This window comes from Capricornis sumatraensis, chromosome 14, assembly GCF_032405125.1.
Source record: "Capricornis sumatraensis isolate serow.1 chromosome 14, serow.2, whole genome shotgun sequence".
Classification (NCBI taxonomy): Eukaryota; Metazoa; Chordata; class Mammalia; order Artiodactyla; family Bovidae; genus Capricornis; species Capricornis sumatraensis.
Window position 1 is genome coordinate 72325872 of NC_091082.1, and position 17096 is coordinate 72342967.

A 17096-nucleotide genomic window follows, 5' to 3' on the forward strand; every position below is an offset into this window, starting at 1 on the left:
CATTTTCCGTTTAACAATAGGTTGCTGGTTTTGTTTTAGTATCTACTTGGTGGAGGATGTGCAGCACTCAAGCTCTTTGAAGTGTAGAAGTGAGATTAAAGTCCAAGTTCAAACTGAACCAGGAGTTCACACAGTATTTGAAGCAGGTCCGCAGACAGGATCTGCAGCCCATGTGTCTTTTGAGACAATGATATATGCAATTCTTACACCAAAAATGACCTCACTTGTTACCCGTTGATTTTTCAGGGGTCTGGAAACCACAGTGTATTATTTTACCACCCAGGGTGAAATTAACAACAGACTATAACCATGTGTAACCTTGATCTTCTCAGGGATCAAGGCCAAGGAAGGTAAATATAGTTGCGTGTGTGTGTGTGTGTGTGTGTTTTATGTTGCTGAAAACAAGAATTACCTGTCTGGATTTTTTAAATTCATAATCATTTTTCACAAGGTGATGTGAAGAATAGCTTCTCCTAACTATTTCAGATAAGACTCTTGCATTTTTAATATTTCTAATTCTATATGAATAAACTGATCAATCTATCAATAAATTAATCAAAACTACCTTGAAAAATGCTACTTAAAAAAAAAAAAGCAAAGCAAAGGATTGGGAAAGAGAAAATGGAGCCAAATCCATGATGTTAATAAGAGTAATAAGTAAAAGTAGCAAGATTTAACTAGAATGAGAACCCCAAAAATCTGCTATGGAGAAATGATTTCAGAAGGTAAAACACAGATGATGTTATTTTCATCTGCTGACCCTTTTGCCATCCAAAAGATAGAGCATTCTTTTTAGAGAAACTATTTGCTTTCTAGCTCAAAGTTATAGAATGTCACTGCAACTTGTTATCTAAAACTTGACAGCTGATACACAGATTAGGTATGGGGTGGGAGTGGTCACTCAGTTGCAACTCTTTGTAACCCCATGGACTGTAGCCCACCAGGCTCCCCTGTCCAGGGAATTCTCTAGGCAAGAATACTAGAGTGAGTTGCCATTCTCTTCTCCAGGGGATCTTCCCGACCCAGGGATCAAACCCGGGTCTCCCAAATTGTGGGCAGATTTTTTACCATCTGAGCCACAAAACCAAACAAATTAGGGGAAGGAACACCAAATGTCAGATACCCAGTTACAGAGAAGAGGAAAAACTTCAAACTCCACTTCACTTCATGGCAGAAACTGACCCTCTGTGCCTTAAGTCACATTTACTGTCCTATTAGAAGAAAAACTCACTAGCACATTTTATGCTACCATGCATGAACCCCAGTGTAACAAAGGCATCCTAGAAAATTTTCTCCAGAAACTCAAAACAGCTGGTGCTAGATGGTTGCGAATGCAGGCAGCTAGCTAACAGCTTGAGAGTATCAGCAGAGTAGCCAAGATGAGAGAGAGCTGAGAGAGGCAGCCAGAGAGCAGGGCTTTCTCAAGATCATTCTGGTTCATCAGCAGATGGACTCATTTTTTACTCAGTTCAAAAAAGGAAGAGTTTCATTTTAGACTGAACCCCAGGAATGTAAGTCCAAGACTCACCAATGAGAACTCTCTTTGGAAAAGAAAACTGTCGCCTTTCTGATTTGATCTTTCTGCAGCCCAGACATGAAAAACCAACCTCAGCTTCTGTGTTAAAGCATCGGCAAGGGTAGTCACAGCTCCAACCAGCTCCATGTTACAAGGATCTTTCACAGGCACTCATGCCTCTGGTCTCTGGAGGTGTCATCGGAGACCGATCTTCAGCATCTCCACAATAAATGACAGCGCTGTGAAGTAAAGCCTCTCTCTGGGGAGGCGCTATCACTTCAATGCAATAGCCCATTAGCCTGATGACACTTGCCTTCCAGTGCCAGGTTCTGCTAACCCCAAAGTGCACACGCAAGCTAATTCCCTTACACGGTAGACCAAGCAAAAGACACAGGCCTACACACTGACCGGCAGCTTCTGCAAAGAACAAACATGTATATTGTTTCCCATCACAATGGCAAATGCTAAACTCCTACTTCTGCCTTTTCCAAAAAAAAAAAAAAAAAGGTTGCGGGGAAGGGGGACACCTTCTAAGGAAAACCTGCACTTACTTATTTTGCACGCATGAGAAAAGTCAGTGTATACACTCATACCACAACTATTCCACCCCAGATGTCCACAGCAATGGTTTTCCCAGCTTTCAGATCTTCTGACATAATTCTCTGGGTTCTTTTTCTTCTCAGCACAGCCCTTCTTTCAGCTGTTGTTCATGAAAGAGATGGCATTTTCTTTCAGGATAAAGGTTATACTAGTCAAGGTTCTCCAGGGAAACGGAACCAACAGATAGCTGGAGAGTCAGAGAGAGAAAGAAGTGGGGGGTAGAGGGAGACAAAATACATATAATATATACCTCTATATAATATATTTACTTCCTCTCTATCTGTTGTGGGGGGGATATTTTAAGGAACTGGCTCATGTAGTCATGGATATGGGCAAGTTCAAAATTTGTAGGGTAGGAAAGCAGGCTGGAGATTCAGGGAAGAGCCAGTGTTGCAGCTCAGGTCCAGAGGCAGGCTGATGGCACATTTCCTTCTTGCTGCAGGAGGTTAGTCTTTTGTGTTGTTCATGCCTTCAACTGATGGAATGGGGCCCACCAACATTATGGGAGGCTTTACTTGAAGGCCACTGATTTAAATATAAATCTCAGCTAAAAACACCCTCAAGAAACATCCAGAATAATGCCTGACCACATATCCAGGCACCACTGACACATAAAATTAACCATCCCAAAGGGCAAAAAATTTTATAATTTGTTATAGATATGAACCATCAGTCTATTCAGCAATGACATGAGACAAGGCTAAGTCAAAAGTACTGAAAAGTTATATCTAAGTACAAATTTTAAAAAAGGCCCAAAAAGCATCTTAAGTAATGTGGCAACAGACTAAGTTGTTTTATTTTTCATGGTATCACTTGGGGAACTACAAATTCATAACATGCTGTGGCTAGAAAGGTCTTTAAAAATCAGCCTACCTGGCCCTGGGCATGGATGAAGAGACCAAGGCAAGGTGGAGAATTCAAGAAAATCTGAGAATGCGGTGGTGCATGGCATAGTTGATGCAAAAGCGCAAACAGCTAAGAAACCAGATAAAACTCATACTGGAATGCCTTATGTGGAATGTTTCTGAGATGAAAATCACTCTCTACTGTCTAAACATACAACTGGGCAACACCAAGATAGAGAGAGAGAGACAGCTGAGCAGGGTGCTGGATGATTGGACCAAGCTGACCTGTTATCAAAAGCTGGCCTCTGTGTATCCAAAAGACAGGCTATCCAGGGACGGATAACTAAGAGGTCAGTTACTGCCTTTATTTTGATAAGCTCCATGGGAAAATGAGGCTTTGGCCACCACCATGCCAACATCAGCGAAGACTGGCTAGTGGATCTGAGGTTTCTATGCTTCCCAGAGGGACCCTTAATAATCTGTCTCTCATGGGGTGGGGTGGGGTGAGATTCAGCAAATATTAGTGAGTTACTCTCTTTTCCTCCTCAGATAGATGCCAGCAGTGGGTCCCTTTAGTTCACGAGCATTTGCACAGGCCTTGAAAACAAGTTATTAAGATTCAACACCACTATCAAAGGGGCCTTGGCAGAATCTAATCTCTGGGAGACAGCAAACTGGCCCAGAAGTGGGGCTGTGACCTTCAGTCACCTGCTGGCCTTGCTGCAATCTGATGCCTAAGAAATGGGGATTCAGTGCATCTTTGATGCCCAGTCAAGGCTTTGAAGCTGTGTCAAGACCGCAGGACAAAGGCAGCACTGTTTATGCAAATCTAGAAACAAAAGAAGCTGGACTCCAAAACCATTAAAAGTAACATCAGAAATGCAATACCCAGGGGTGATTAGAGGCCCTGCACCAGTGTGAAACAGAATGCCTGAAAGTGAGGCTGGGCAGCACACCAAAACACACACTGGGAAGGAATCCTGAGTGGCCACAGCCTGCCTGAATGTGCTTTGAAGCCTTGATGTCCACAGTTCCTTAGCCAAGGGGCAGCCTCTGTGCCACAGGAAGGAAGCCCGGGCCACCACTGCTCTCCACCTGGGGCACACAGGCCCATCCTGAGAAGTTCCAATTTGTGCTCTCAAAGCCAGCCCTCTTGCTGCCACGTCCCCTTGGCAGTTAAGTCATCATGTGGCCCAGGCCTTCTGCAGGAGACAACACTTTTAGGGAACACCTTTGGGCACCGTACACAACAGGCTGAACGCTGGTGGTAAAGAACCCTCCTGCCAATGCAGGAGACGGAAGAGGCGATGGCTCAGTTCCTGGGTTGGGAAGATCCCCTGGAAGATGACATGGCAACTCACTCCAGTATTCTTGCCTGGATAATCTCAGGTACAGAGGAGCTTGGCGGGCTACAGTCCATAGGATGGCAAAGAGTTGGACACAACTAAAGCAACTTTCATGCACACAACAGTGTGAAATAAAAATGAGCTTCCAAGAAAACTTAAGACTTTTTTTTTAGGCCACTCCCCAAAAGATCTAAAATTCAGCTGAGGGTCCAGGAAACATCAATCATGCAGTGTTATGTTTCATGAAAATTCTTTAGATTTCGTTACTTCCATGAAGGGGATTCCCAGGTGGCTCAGTAATAAAGAGTACACCTGGCAATGCAAGATCCCTGGGTCGGGAAGATCTCCGGGAGGAGGGCGTGGCAACCCACTCCAGTATTCTTGCCTGGAGAAACCCATGGACAGAGGAGCCTGTTGGGCTACAGTCCAAGGGGTCGCAAAGAGTCAGACACAACTGAGTGACTGAGCACTTCCATGCAGGGGCTACTGATGTCAGATCAGGAAGGGATTCCAGAGAACATCTGTCTCATCCAGGGGTTCTTACGTTTGGCCACACAGGCCCATTCTCTGGGAAGTTTTCAAAATATGTCGCTTGCCCTGATCCTATTGCAGAGATTCAGACCTAAGTGATGTCTAGGTGGGGCCTAGGTATCAGTATTTTTTTTCTATATTTTAATCAAATGATTCTAATAAGCAGCCACATTTTAAAGCCACAGTTCTGGCACCTCTCTCTTTTGTTATGGAGGAGAAACTGAGGTCCAGAGAGAATAAGGGCTTGTTCAAAGTGACACAAGTAAACAGCACCTCCCTGTCCACTCACAGAAGTGAAGTGAAAGGCGCTCAGTCGTGTCCGACTCTTTGCAACCCCATGGACTATACCATCCATGGAATTCTCCAGGTCAGAATACTGGAGTGGGTAGCCATTCCCTTCTTCAGGGGATCTTCCCAACTCAGGGATGGAGCCCAGGTCTTCCACATTGCAGGTGGATTCTTTACCAGCTGAGCCACCAAGGAAACCCACAAGGCAACATAAATTAGAAAACGAGGAGTTCTGCACAATGCAGGGGGCAGGGGAAATGGACGAGGCTGCTTTGGGCTGGAGACCACGGTCCTGGAGACCCCAGTGCACTTGGCTTCACCTTCCGTCCCAGGTGATCATGATCTTCTTGGCAGGAGGCAATGAGCTGTGGAATGCAGCTCACATTTCAGAGAAGGGGAAGGACTTGAAAAGAAAATGGGACACATACCCTTGAGGACATTTACAGTGTTACCTAAAGGACACAATAAAACAAGGGTATAAACAGTATGAGATTTAGCAACTGAGTTGTGATCGTCCCCAGAGAAGGCTGCCTGTGGGTGAGGTTGTAATAATGTTACTTTACCAACCCTCAACATACCATTGTGCAGCAGTGGCAAACTCAGAAAAACCTTTGGTATAGTGGACTTGAATAGCGTGAATTTCCGAAAAGTTGTATTTTGGTTTCACAACCAGTGCAGACACCAGGTTAGGGACTTGGTAATATCATAATATTAAGGCTGAACTTCAACTCACCTGGGCTTCCCTGGTGGCTCAGATGGTAAAGAAGTTGCCTGCAATGCAGGTGACCCGGGTTCAGTCTCTGGGTCGGGAAGATTCCCTGGAGAAGGGCGTGGCAACCCACTTCAGCATTCTTGCCTGGGAAATCCCATGGACAGAAGAAACTTTTGGGCTATAGTCCACGGGGTTGCAAAGAGTCAGACACGACTAAACAACTAACACTTTTCACTTTTCAACTAAACTTATTTAATAGACTGTTTATTCTTTTCACACATGATAGGAGGAGTTTTAATGGCATGCCAAAGAGAAAATCAAAGGTAAGAAAATTAAATACCAGCACAAAAGAAATAAGATAAGGGGATATGGGTACTGAAGTGGGTCAATGACTACCACTCAGTAGAAAGAAACACACTGGTTTGATTTCCCTCTAGACTATTAGAGATGTTCATCAGTAGACAGCTTTTCTTCTATAAACCTAAATACTTCATGAGCTCATGATGTGAGATAACTGAGCAAATGAGAGGGTTGGAGGGAGTGTCATTTTACATCAAGCCCCAGTGCAAGGCTCTTCATATAATGGGCAATCTGAGGCACTCCCTTAAATTAAAAAAAAATTTTTTTAAATAGCCACTATTGGAAGGAGGAAGGACACATGTGCTTGACTCCGTAAAAAGTACAAATGATGCTGCCTGGCAGAGCCTCTTCTTTGTAATCCTGTACATTACAATTTCTCTTAGTAAGAAAACCCCTTGGCCTTCTTGATTGCTTAAGCATCTGGAACCTGGGGTGTAGAAGATTCCAGCATGTGCCAACTTTCCAAGCTTTGAAAATCCCATGGCCTGTACTTTGGATGCATATACAGTCCTCAGTCCCTCTATGAGGGCCCCTTATTCTTCACGGGACCTTCTAGGCACTCAGCTCCTACAGTTCCCAGACCAGAGGTGCATATAAATTACTTGCGCACATGTTTAAGATACAGATTCCAGGCCTGAGGCTGGGAAAGATTGAGGGCAAGAGGAGAAGCGGGTAACAGAGGATGAGATGGTTGGATGGCATCACTGGCTCAATGGACATGAGTTTGAGCAAGCTCCAGGAGCTTGTGAAGGATTGGTGTGCTGCAGTTTATGAAATCACAAAGAGTTGGACGCAACTTGGTGACTGAACACAGAGTCTAACAAGACTGAGGAAAGGCAGAGGGGAGACTTGTGATTTTCTAAAATATTTTAGTATCCTGGCTGTTCTGAGCTTTACAGGCCAACTCTACAAAATCTATCTGAAATGTAAGACACGGTCTGACTGTCTGAATGCCCTTCCACCCCACCTGCTTCCAGCAGAGGGAATGCAGCTCTGGAAGAGCTGCATATAAGCTTACTGTTCTGTGGTGCAGCGATGACATGAAAAATCCTGATTCCACTTGGCAGCAACTTTCCACTATCTTGGCGGGTCTCAGCCATAATCACTGTGGTGTGTGGAGCTTGGACAAATTATGGGGCTGGCTGGAAACCAAGAGACGAAAAAGCAGTCCAGCAGTCCAGCAAGGGACTCTGTGTTGGAAATGCCATGGCTCCAACTGTCCATGACCATATTTCTCATGGATAACCCAGAAATTTAAGTTCCACTGTTGGAACTTGTTGGAAATCCTGCCTTTCCCAAGACCCTGAAAAGTGGCAATTTCTCACCCAATATGACTTTTAGGGAGAACGTCAATCAACACACAACCACACATTCCTCTTTCTCACAGAATCATTTCTTGCCCTGTAAGAACAGGAAAGTTGGACATGGTCCACTGCCCTCCCCACCTCCAAAATGTATACAATTTCTCTCAGAAGTCAAAGAAACTGGAGAGTAAGAGTTTTATTCTTTACTGTCTAAAATGTAGGTACTTTGGGCTACCTCCATGCTTTTCCTGGGCTTGACAGCTATCTTAGTCTATCTGGGCTGCTCTAAGTAAATACTACAGACTGGGTAACTCATATACAACAGAAATTTATTTCTCATAGTTCTGGAAGCTGGAAGTCCAAGACGAGGACGGCAGCATGGTCGGGTTCTGGTGAAGGCCATCTTCAGGGCTGTAGACTTCCTGCGGCGTCCTCACGTGGTGGAAGAGAGGAGGGAGCTCTCTGGAGACCCCGTATGACAGCACTAATCCCATTCTTGCTTCACCCCCCACAACTGAAGCACCCCCAAAAATCCCCACCACCTAACACAGTCATCTCTAGGGGTTAGGGTTTCAATATATGAACTTTGTGGTCCATACAGATGTTCAGATCATGGCAATGGCCAAAATGGGGAAAACTCCATTTAAGGAACTTCCTCTCTCTAGCCTGATATGTCCCTCAATAGACTTTGAAGTGATCCAACCTAGGAGGTGAGAAGAATGCTTCCAACATAGCCCATTTATCCCTTAAACTAAGTACTCAGGAGACTGCTTCATCAGGGCAGCCTGCCCCCCACCCCTGGCCACAGCCTTCTGCCATCTTCTTAGGGGTGTGCAGCCTAGGATCATTACTTATGCTATCATTTGTATTTTTTGAAATGTACATCTTCTAAGTGGTTTTGAAACATTAATCAAAAATGTTGGGGCAAAGGAGATTACTTTGCATTATGTTTGCTGAACAAAATCTCATCAGCTAAACCAGTTAAGTCGGGGCGGGGGGAAGGTATCAGCTTGCTGAACCTGACAAACAACTAAAATAATTACAATTGCTGCCTCAATTAAATGAGATGCATTACAAAATCATACATTTAGCCTTGGCAGGATGTCATGAAGCCATTATGGGAAGTCTGAGTTCGACAGGATTTCTGGACGGTGCTCCTAGAGAGGAAAAGAAATGCCTTCCAGCCAAATCTAAGGTTTAATTCATGCAAGAGACTTGGCTGAAGTCACCGACCACAAATGCTCTGTTTTCATGGCTCTGAATGGCAGCAAGTTCCAGGGAATTAATTACAGCCACTCCTATTTATATTCTGCATGGCTTCTCAATTACCTCCTATAACGAGATGCTTTTTTACTTTTATGAACATTCACACACAGCATTCCAACCATGGGAATGGAGAGCTGAGGGAAAAGTAATGCAATTCTGATCATTTTACCACTAGGTCACTCGCTGGCAGCTTCCCAAGCCTTCTGGTTCTAGAAAGCACTCACCACTTGAGCCCTAGGGATCCTGAGAAGCCTGAGCAGAGCGCAGCGGTCACCACCCAATTGCCTACAGGGGTCAGCCAAGCCACATACGAGAGTCGGACAGCAGGAGCCAATCACAAGTTCACACAGGGTGGGCCTGATGGGGACATGACTGCCTGGACAAAATCCAGGGGACAGGGGCTAGCCAGCCCCACAGTTGTTGCTGTGTACAATTTTCAGGGGGATCCCTAGTGGTCCAGTGGTTAGGACTCTGTGATTCCACTGCAGGGGGCACAGGTTCGAACCCTGGTCAGGGAACTAGGATCCTGCCTGCCATGCGGTGCAGCCAGAAAAATAAAAATATAAAAAGCAAATTTAAAAATTAAATAAAAGAGAAACAATCAGGAAAGAAAATGCTTGAAAAAATTAACTGTTAGTCGCTCAAATGTGTCCAGTTCTTGCAACCCAGTGGACTGTAGCCCACCAGGCTCCTCTGTCCATGGGATTCTCCAGGCAAGAATACAGGAGTGGGTTGCCATTTCCTCCTCCAGGGGATCTTCTCGATCTAGGGATTGAACCTGGGTCTCCCACATTTCAGGCAGATTCTTTACCATCTGAGCCACCTATGAGGACTGTAACAGATTTAACTTAAAAAACACCCCAGCAATTTGATATGCTGAGAATATGAATGCAATTAAATGAACAAGTCACTCCTTAGAGAATAAAAATGTCAAGACATATACAGTATACACATTTTATAATTCCTGATGAATCATAGCCATGATTTAAACACTTACAGTGCAACCTCTTCATGGTAACTGGTAACCTCAGATGGCAACTGGTGAATAGAACTAACAACCAGGCTATGGGCTGATCATTTTCTCTCAAACTTTAACTTGACTGTATATTGTTACATGATTTGAAGAAATGTGCAGAACTGAGCCTTATAATAGTTCTACTATACTCCCTAGATAAGCCTTATAATGGACCTACTATAGTGTGTCTTAGACTTGAAGACAGTGCCTCACAATCATAGGACCCATGAGGACATGTAAGTCCTGCAAAAAGGACTGAGGCACAACCAATAGCCTTTCTGATTACAAAGCTTTCATTGTTCATTCCTCTGACCACCAAGACAGTCAAGGGAGAGGGCCACAGGGAGCGTGCTTATGTACCTGGAGTCGCAAAGAAACTCAGCAATGGAATCATAGGGAGAACAGAGTTGAAGACAGAGTGAAACCAAACTCTGCTTAGAAAAACTGCATGCTCCTTTAACCCAGGAGCAATACTGATTATAAACCACTCAGCATTATAAAATACCCAACCACTGAGCAACAAAGGGCTTAAAAATCTAGAAATCTGTTATTGCACCCCAACACTTATTCATTATATAATATAGTAGGGGAGCATCCCTTAACTATCCTGTGCTTTGGTTTCTGCACCTGTGGAAGTCAATTAATAAAACAGATCCAGGGCAATTTAGGCATCCATTTTAACTCTGCAAGCAATTTGTCTGAACTCGAGCAAAATGATAGGTGACTTCACTTTTTACCCAAAGGAAACATGTAATTCTGAGGTCCCATCCTGTTTTGAAATTGTAGGATGGGAGGAGGATTCATAGTTTTCTTCCACTATTTGGAAGAAAGTTGAGTTTATGTGTCAATCAAATCCAAGACCACTAATTAAAAAGGCTGAAAAGCTGACCCTCTCTCTTACCAAAAATGCTTCCATCACCATGAATATGAATAATGCTGTCGTATTCGTTTGTCACTAAAAATCCTTGATAAATTTTTCTGTTGCTAAATAGCTGAGATCCTGGGAAGTGACCTGTATATTTATGTACAACCCATATATTTAGTCTCATTCTATTCCTATAAAATCTACCAACACAAAACAAAGTTTAGTAACTATCAAGTGCCTAAGCTAACTGATGAAATTAACAAGACAGCGGAAGGGAACCACTGAGTCCTCGTGTCATTCAAGCAGAAGGGGCTATTCTTCTTTGAAAGAAACACTGGCACTCTTATCTTTCTAAGTTGGGTCAACTGACAGAAGCAAAAACTAGAACTAATTGGTCCTTTCTTGATCTTAAACAGACCATCTGTACTCAGTCTGAGACATTAACTGCCTGAATCGCATCCTGGCTCCACCATGCACTAGCCTTGTGAGCCCAGACAAGTTTTTTAAATTCTCTGTGCCTCAGTCTCCTCCTGCGTAAAGTGAAGACAGCGATGACAGTTCTCACCTGGGCTTGCTGTCAGGAGTAAATCAGTTATCATACCAAAGTGTTTAGAACAGCCCTTCCATAAATGTTAATTTCCATTAGGCTGATAATTTTTGTTGTAAGCAAGGAAATAAACAGAGCTTGAACATATTTCTTCTTTAAATTTTTCATTTTAAAATTTTAAAGAGGAGAGAAAGGAAGAGAAATGTAATGGCAATGAGACCCAAAGGAAAAGACATATAGGAAATGGCAACTATTTTCTATTTAGTAGCACATGTGTAAAAAACATTGTATTACATTATCTCATTTGCTTGTTACAATAACTCTTTGCAAACACGCTAAGTTGCTTCAATCAAGTCCGACTCTTTGGGACCCTATAGACAGTAGCCAGCCAGGTTCCTCTGTCCATGGGATTCTCCAGGCAAGAATACTGGAGTGGGTAGGCATTCCCTTCTCCAGGGGACCTTCCCAACCCAGGGATCGAACACTTGTTGCCTGCATCTCTGGCATTAGCAAGTGGGTTCTTTACCACTAGTGCCACCAGGGAAGCCCAATAACTCTTTGAGGTATGTATAATTATTAGTCATTTCCAGATGAAGCAGCTAGGCTTAGAGCTTCACTGACGTGCCCATGAGCATACAGGAGATTTGAGCCCTAGTCTGTCTGACTCTAATTTTCATACTCTCCCCTCCAAACTAAACTACCAGGCTTGGAGGACAAAGCGGGGAGGAGGCAAGGGTAAGGTGAGGAAAATAAAATAATGGGTAGAAGTGGACTCAAGTACCATATATGTTTTCAGCCATGAGCTGAAACTTCCATCTAGAGGTAAAACAAAAATGCTTAACGTCAAGATGGTAATGATAAAATATGACATCATTCTCACTGCTGATGAAAACTAGCATTAGTATTAGTTTGGAACATTTTATAAACCACACTTATATTTGTATATCAAGTTAAACATTCAACAAAATGCTACTGATTGGACATTAAAACGTAGCTATAAATCCAAGCTAATCCCCAAACACTGCACAGATAAAACTGTGTGCAAAACATCAGGCTCAGTACTCTGAACAAGCAGAAGTTTGTCACTGTCAGTGTTTATGTCAACAGAAACATCTCTTTATTTAAAAGCCATATGATGGTTTCCAAGTTAGCATACATATTACTTTTCAAAGCTCTAGCAAATGAAATGCCCAAATTGTTCTGTAATTACATGATGGTTACTGCCTTGTGACTGCACAGACTGTGAATCCCAACTGTCTTCCCACAGGGAACAGCAGGCTCTCCAAAACACAAACTAATGTGTCTTTCGGGTCCAATGTCTTTCCTTGGGCCCAGCTCCATTTTTCATCATCATATTACTGGGCACTGTCCCCCTTAATCATAGGTTTGGGAAGTGGGGGAGGGGTGAGGTCAGCCTTCCTTCTACTGCTAAGGCCACTATTCACGGCTCCACTGAACTGAAGAGAACCCACTCAAGTGCACTGCTGCAGGTCACAATGCCGACCACTTCCCTTCATCTCAGCAGTGCAGGTTTTAATTAGAACACAAGGATTATCTTAGTTCCTTATCACAATTGTGATAGCTGAAGGAAAACAGTTTGGTGGGGTTTTGAGATCAGACAGGTAAATGATGTGAGTTCTCCCTTTCACTGGTACAAAGTTATCTCTAAAATATAAACTTTCTTTAACTCAGTTGAATACAAATAAACTTGATGCTGAAATAACTGCACTCACCCTCTGAAGAGGTTTTCAGGTCAATTTGTTGGTACTCAGTACAGATCTGGTCCAGAACTTTAGCTGAGGGAAAAACATCACACTACTGGGAAATCTGAATGTGATCACTGAACCAGGCTTTTAATTACTCATACAGGAAAGAAATCTCATCAGATACTCCTCCCGCCATTGTTAACGGTAAGCAGAAGAAGAGTGAGTCTGCATAGAGTTACTAAAATCAGGTGAAATCGAAGCTGGCAACCCAGTCCCTACACTCAACATGGTTCTGTTTTATAAAGTTCTGGCCATTTTTGACACTGCCTATTTTTGACATCAGCATATGCTGGCTCTGCAGAATGGATACTAGTCAATTTGCCATCTCAGAATGTAGAGTAGAGTGTGGGGCTGAGATTGGAGTAAGTAACTGGTAGAAGCACCTCAAAGCCACAGCATCCTAAACTGAGTTACTGCCTCTCCTGGAGGGTTATAACCCATTACCTTCCCAGTCAAATAATCTTCTAGTGCTAGTCATGAAGTCAGCAGCTCCAGAGTACACTGCAATGAGTTTGGAGATTTGCAAAACTTAGACCTGCCACTCACTTTATCTTCCCTGACAGGAAGCTCTGGTTAATGTCCCAGTGCCTTTTTCTTTTACTTGCTACTCTCTATTTCTGGAACCCTGCTTCCTTCCCAGGTTTTTTGTGGATTCCTATTTGTCCTTCAAAACTGAATTCAAACTAAGTGTCAACTATCCTAAAAAAAAAAAAAAAACAATCTTCCATGACCACACAACTGCCCTAATCTGATTTAGAACTCTTTAGTCACTCTCCCAATAGCTACAAATGCCGCTCAGATCACCTTACACTGCCTAGTTTAAAAAAACAAACAAACACATATTTATCTATGAGGAGCCACATCTTATTCAACCTTTTCCTGCCTGAACAGGGCATAATGCCTGGTTCTCACAAAAGCAGGTGATTAGGAGCCCATACTTACATGCTTGCACAACCTCTTTAAACCTCGGTTTTCTCATCTGTAAAAAGGTATAATAATAAGACACGCCTGATGGGGTTATTGTGGAAATGAAACCAGAAAATGAACTGTAAAGTGCTCAGAAGAACTGTGAGCTCTTATTAAATATCTGTGAAATTAACAAGCTAATATAATCTTTACTAAGTTAGTTACTTTAGACACAATATCTTCTATGAAATGGAGATTATCTTATTTCTCCATAGGATGGTAGCAAATATCAAAGGAGATAACACAGCTGGTACCTTGAAAGCTGTAAAGGACTATTTAAAAACTGGCATTTTATTATTTTTACTTAATAAATTATATAACATTCTAAGCCAGAACTCAAAGAAGAGTCTTCAGTGGCTGGCTAATGCAGGGGTTGCCCAAGGCCTTACCCAAGCTGTGGGTTTCTTCCTTAACTTTCCAACATTGACCATAAAGGTACAGTCCCATAAACCACGAACAAGGGTAAGGGAAAAGAGATCCCTAAGGTCTATGCAGAATTGGAATGCTTTTTATCTAAAGAGAACACCAACATCCATAGAATCTGGAACATCCAGGGAACTGAGGATGTACAATCACTGCTCAATGATTATGATCATATCATACAATCTATGGGATTCAAGAGCCAGAAAAAAATTCTGAAATCGCTTATTCTAATTCCCTCATTTTACTGAGAGGAAACTGATATCTGTGACTCCCAAGCAACTGGCCCCAAACCAAGGTCAAGCTAGTGACAAACAAATCAAGTCTCTTAATACGTAGCTTATAGGTTTATATACATTTTGCTTACATTGTGTTCCCTTTATCCTTTTGGAGGTGGTCTTTAGAAACAAACTAGGGTTAAAATTCCCATTTTAATCATTTATTAATTCTGTGAGGGAGTTACTAAACTGATCCAAGCCTCAGTGTCTTTGTTTGTAAAATAAGGATCATAGTATCTCTTAAAAGTTTGCATGCCTGTATGCGCAGTCACTCGGTCGTGTCTGACACCCTGCGACCCCACAGACTGTAGCCCGCCAGGCTCCTCTGTTTGTGGAATTTTCCAGGCAAAAATACTAGAGTGGGTTGCCAATTCCTACTCCAGGGGATCTTCCTAACCCAGGGATCAAACCTGCATCTCTTGCATCTGCTGCACTGCTAGGCGGATTCTTTACCACTGTGCCAAGTTTACTATATGATAAAAGGGGTAATGTCTGTACATTGGATAGCAAAACCTGTGCCTCGTACTCACTTCTGCACTCACTCATGTCCTAGTAACTACTGGGATGTTCTTCAAAATTAAACAATACATAAAGACAGGCCATACTGTAAAACATCTCTTTTGAAGAAAGCATCTGAGAACTGACACTTGCAAAATTTCCTTTTGGGACTGAAATGGTTAAAAAAAAATCCTCTGGTTTAAAACCTGGCTGCACCAGTGTTCCCACTTTCCACATAACATGCCCTCCTGCGTGGCAGCCGGCACGTATAACGGGGTATATAGTAAGGCAGTGTATAGCACAGTGCGGTACTATATCTCATGTTTGCTTTCTCACCTCTGCACTTTGCCCACCAGGTACCTTTAGGCTGCCAGTTCCAGCTACCGCTTTATCCTTTCTTCTCCCTTTCTGCCCCACGAAGGCTTTAAGGATATTTTGTCTGTGGACAGCTCCCTTTATCAACACAAGACAGAACTCGTTCCCCCGTGACAACGGCTCTAGCTTCCTCCGGAGACCAAAGGCCTCTTGTCCTGGTGGCTTATCTCCTCTGGTCAAGGTCCACCTTCTCCTCCACAGGCTCACCCGGCCATCAAATTCTCACCCTCCGATATCTGCTTTTATACAAAGATGTGGGGACAGGACCAAGTTCTCAAGTTGAGATGGGCAGCCACCCCCACTGATGCCCTGACCCTCCCCGCAGCAAGCACCGGGACCAGGCCCGGGTCTCTATTCTAAGAGCATCAAATCTTTGCTGTTTGCCTTCCTGAGGCTGCTCAGTCCCCAGGACTTAGTACCCCAAGGCACCCGGCGATGTTTGCATCTGCGGCGGGATTGGGCCCAGGGAGGAAGGCAGGATGCGGGGACGGGACAGCTTGGAGCGCTCAGACGAGACAGCATCCACGGTGGCGGCGTGGTTAGAACGCAGCGGGCTCCACCTAGCCTTAATCTCTGGATCCTGACCCCCTCTCCCCTTTCCCCTCACACTCGGGGAGAACCCGGAGCCACTTTTCAGCCTGAGATGAAAGCCTGGCACCTGGAAGCCGGGGCGGCGCACCCCAGCCACTCCGGAGTCCCCCGTTGCCAGCCGCAGTGACGGACCATGTCGCGTCCCAGGGAGCCGGCGGCGACGACGGGCACCTTTATTCCTCACTCCCGGACGAGAAATGAGAGGTGGGGAAAAAAGGAATCTTCGCGAGTGCAAAGGCGGAGAAGCTAGCACTTCTGCGGCGTCTCCCCAGCCCTATCTGGGAGAGGCACGAGGTCACTCCATTCGCACTGTCCCCGGGGGAGCTCCGGGCGGGCTGCTTATCCCCAGTAGCACCCGTGGCGCACACAGACGCGCGCGTCCTTCCCGACCGCAACCGCTGATCCGGCCAGGACCCGGGCAGGCAGCGAGGGGTGTGCGCACCACGTCTCCCGCGCGTCCGGAGCGGTCCCCCGGCCCCCCAGCCCGGCGCAGCCGGCTCACCAGATGGCCATCCTGCTCTTGGGGTAGTCCAGGCGCTCCAGGCACCCGAGGAAGTGAGGCAGCGTGTGCGCAGCGTTGCGCGCGAGGACGACCACCAGCACCGTGGGTCTCTGCAGGGGCGACTCGGGGAAAACCACCGCCTCCTCTTCGTCGTCCTCGGAGTCCGCCTCGGCGGCGAAGCGCGCCCGGCAGCCGCCGCGCAGCAGAGCCCAGGAGAGGAGCAGCAGCGCCCAGGCCAGGGGGGCGGCGGGGCGCGCGGCCATGTTCCGGGCCGTGGCGGGCGGCGGGACGACCCGGCGCGGATGCCCGAGGCCGGCGGCGAGGGGCGGAGGGGAGGCGGCTGGCGCGCGCGCACTGGCACGGCCTCGGCCGCCGGGACCCTCCCGCTGCAGCCGCCGCCGCACCGCCCAGGCCCCGCCGCGGGCGCGCCGGAGTACCTGCGGCCGCCGGCGCTCGCCTGGGCTCCGGCTCGCAGACAGTCGTGTCGGTGCGGTTGTTTGTCCCG

General features: G+C 45.2%; 1 protein-coding gene across 1 annotated transcript in view; it reads right to left on the bottom strand.

Moving 5' to 3' along the window:
- The window catches only part of COLGALT2 (collagen beta(1-O)galactosyltransferase 2), a 113606-nt gene extending 96752 nt beyond the window's left edge, over positions 1-16854 (bottom strand). Inside the window, exon 1 of the mRNA XM_068986301.1 lies at positions 16592-16854. Within this exon, the coding sequence (XP_068842402.1) occupies positions 16592-16854 (263 nt within the window). The remainder of the gene's footprint in view (positions 1-16591) is intronic.
- Between the last annotated feature and the right edge of the window lie 242 nt (positions 16855-17096).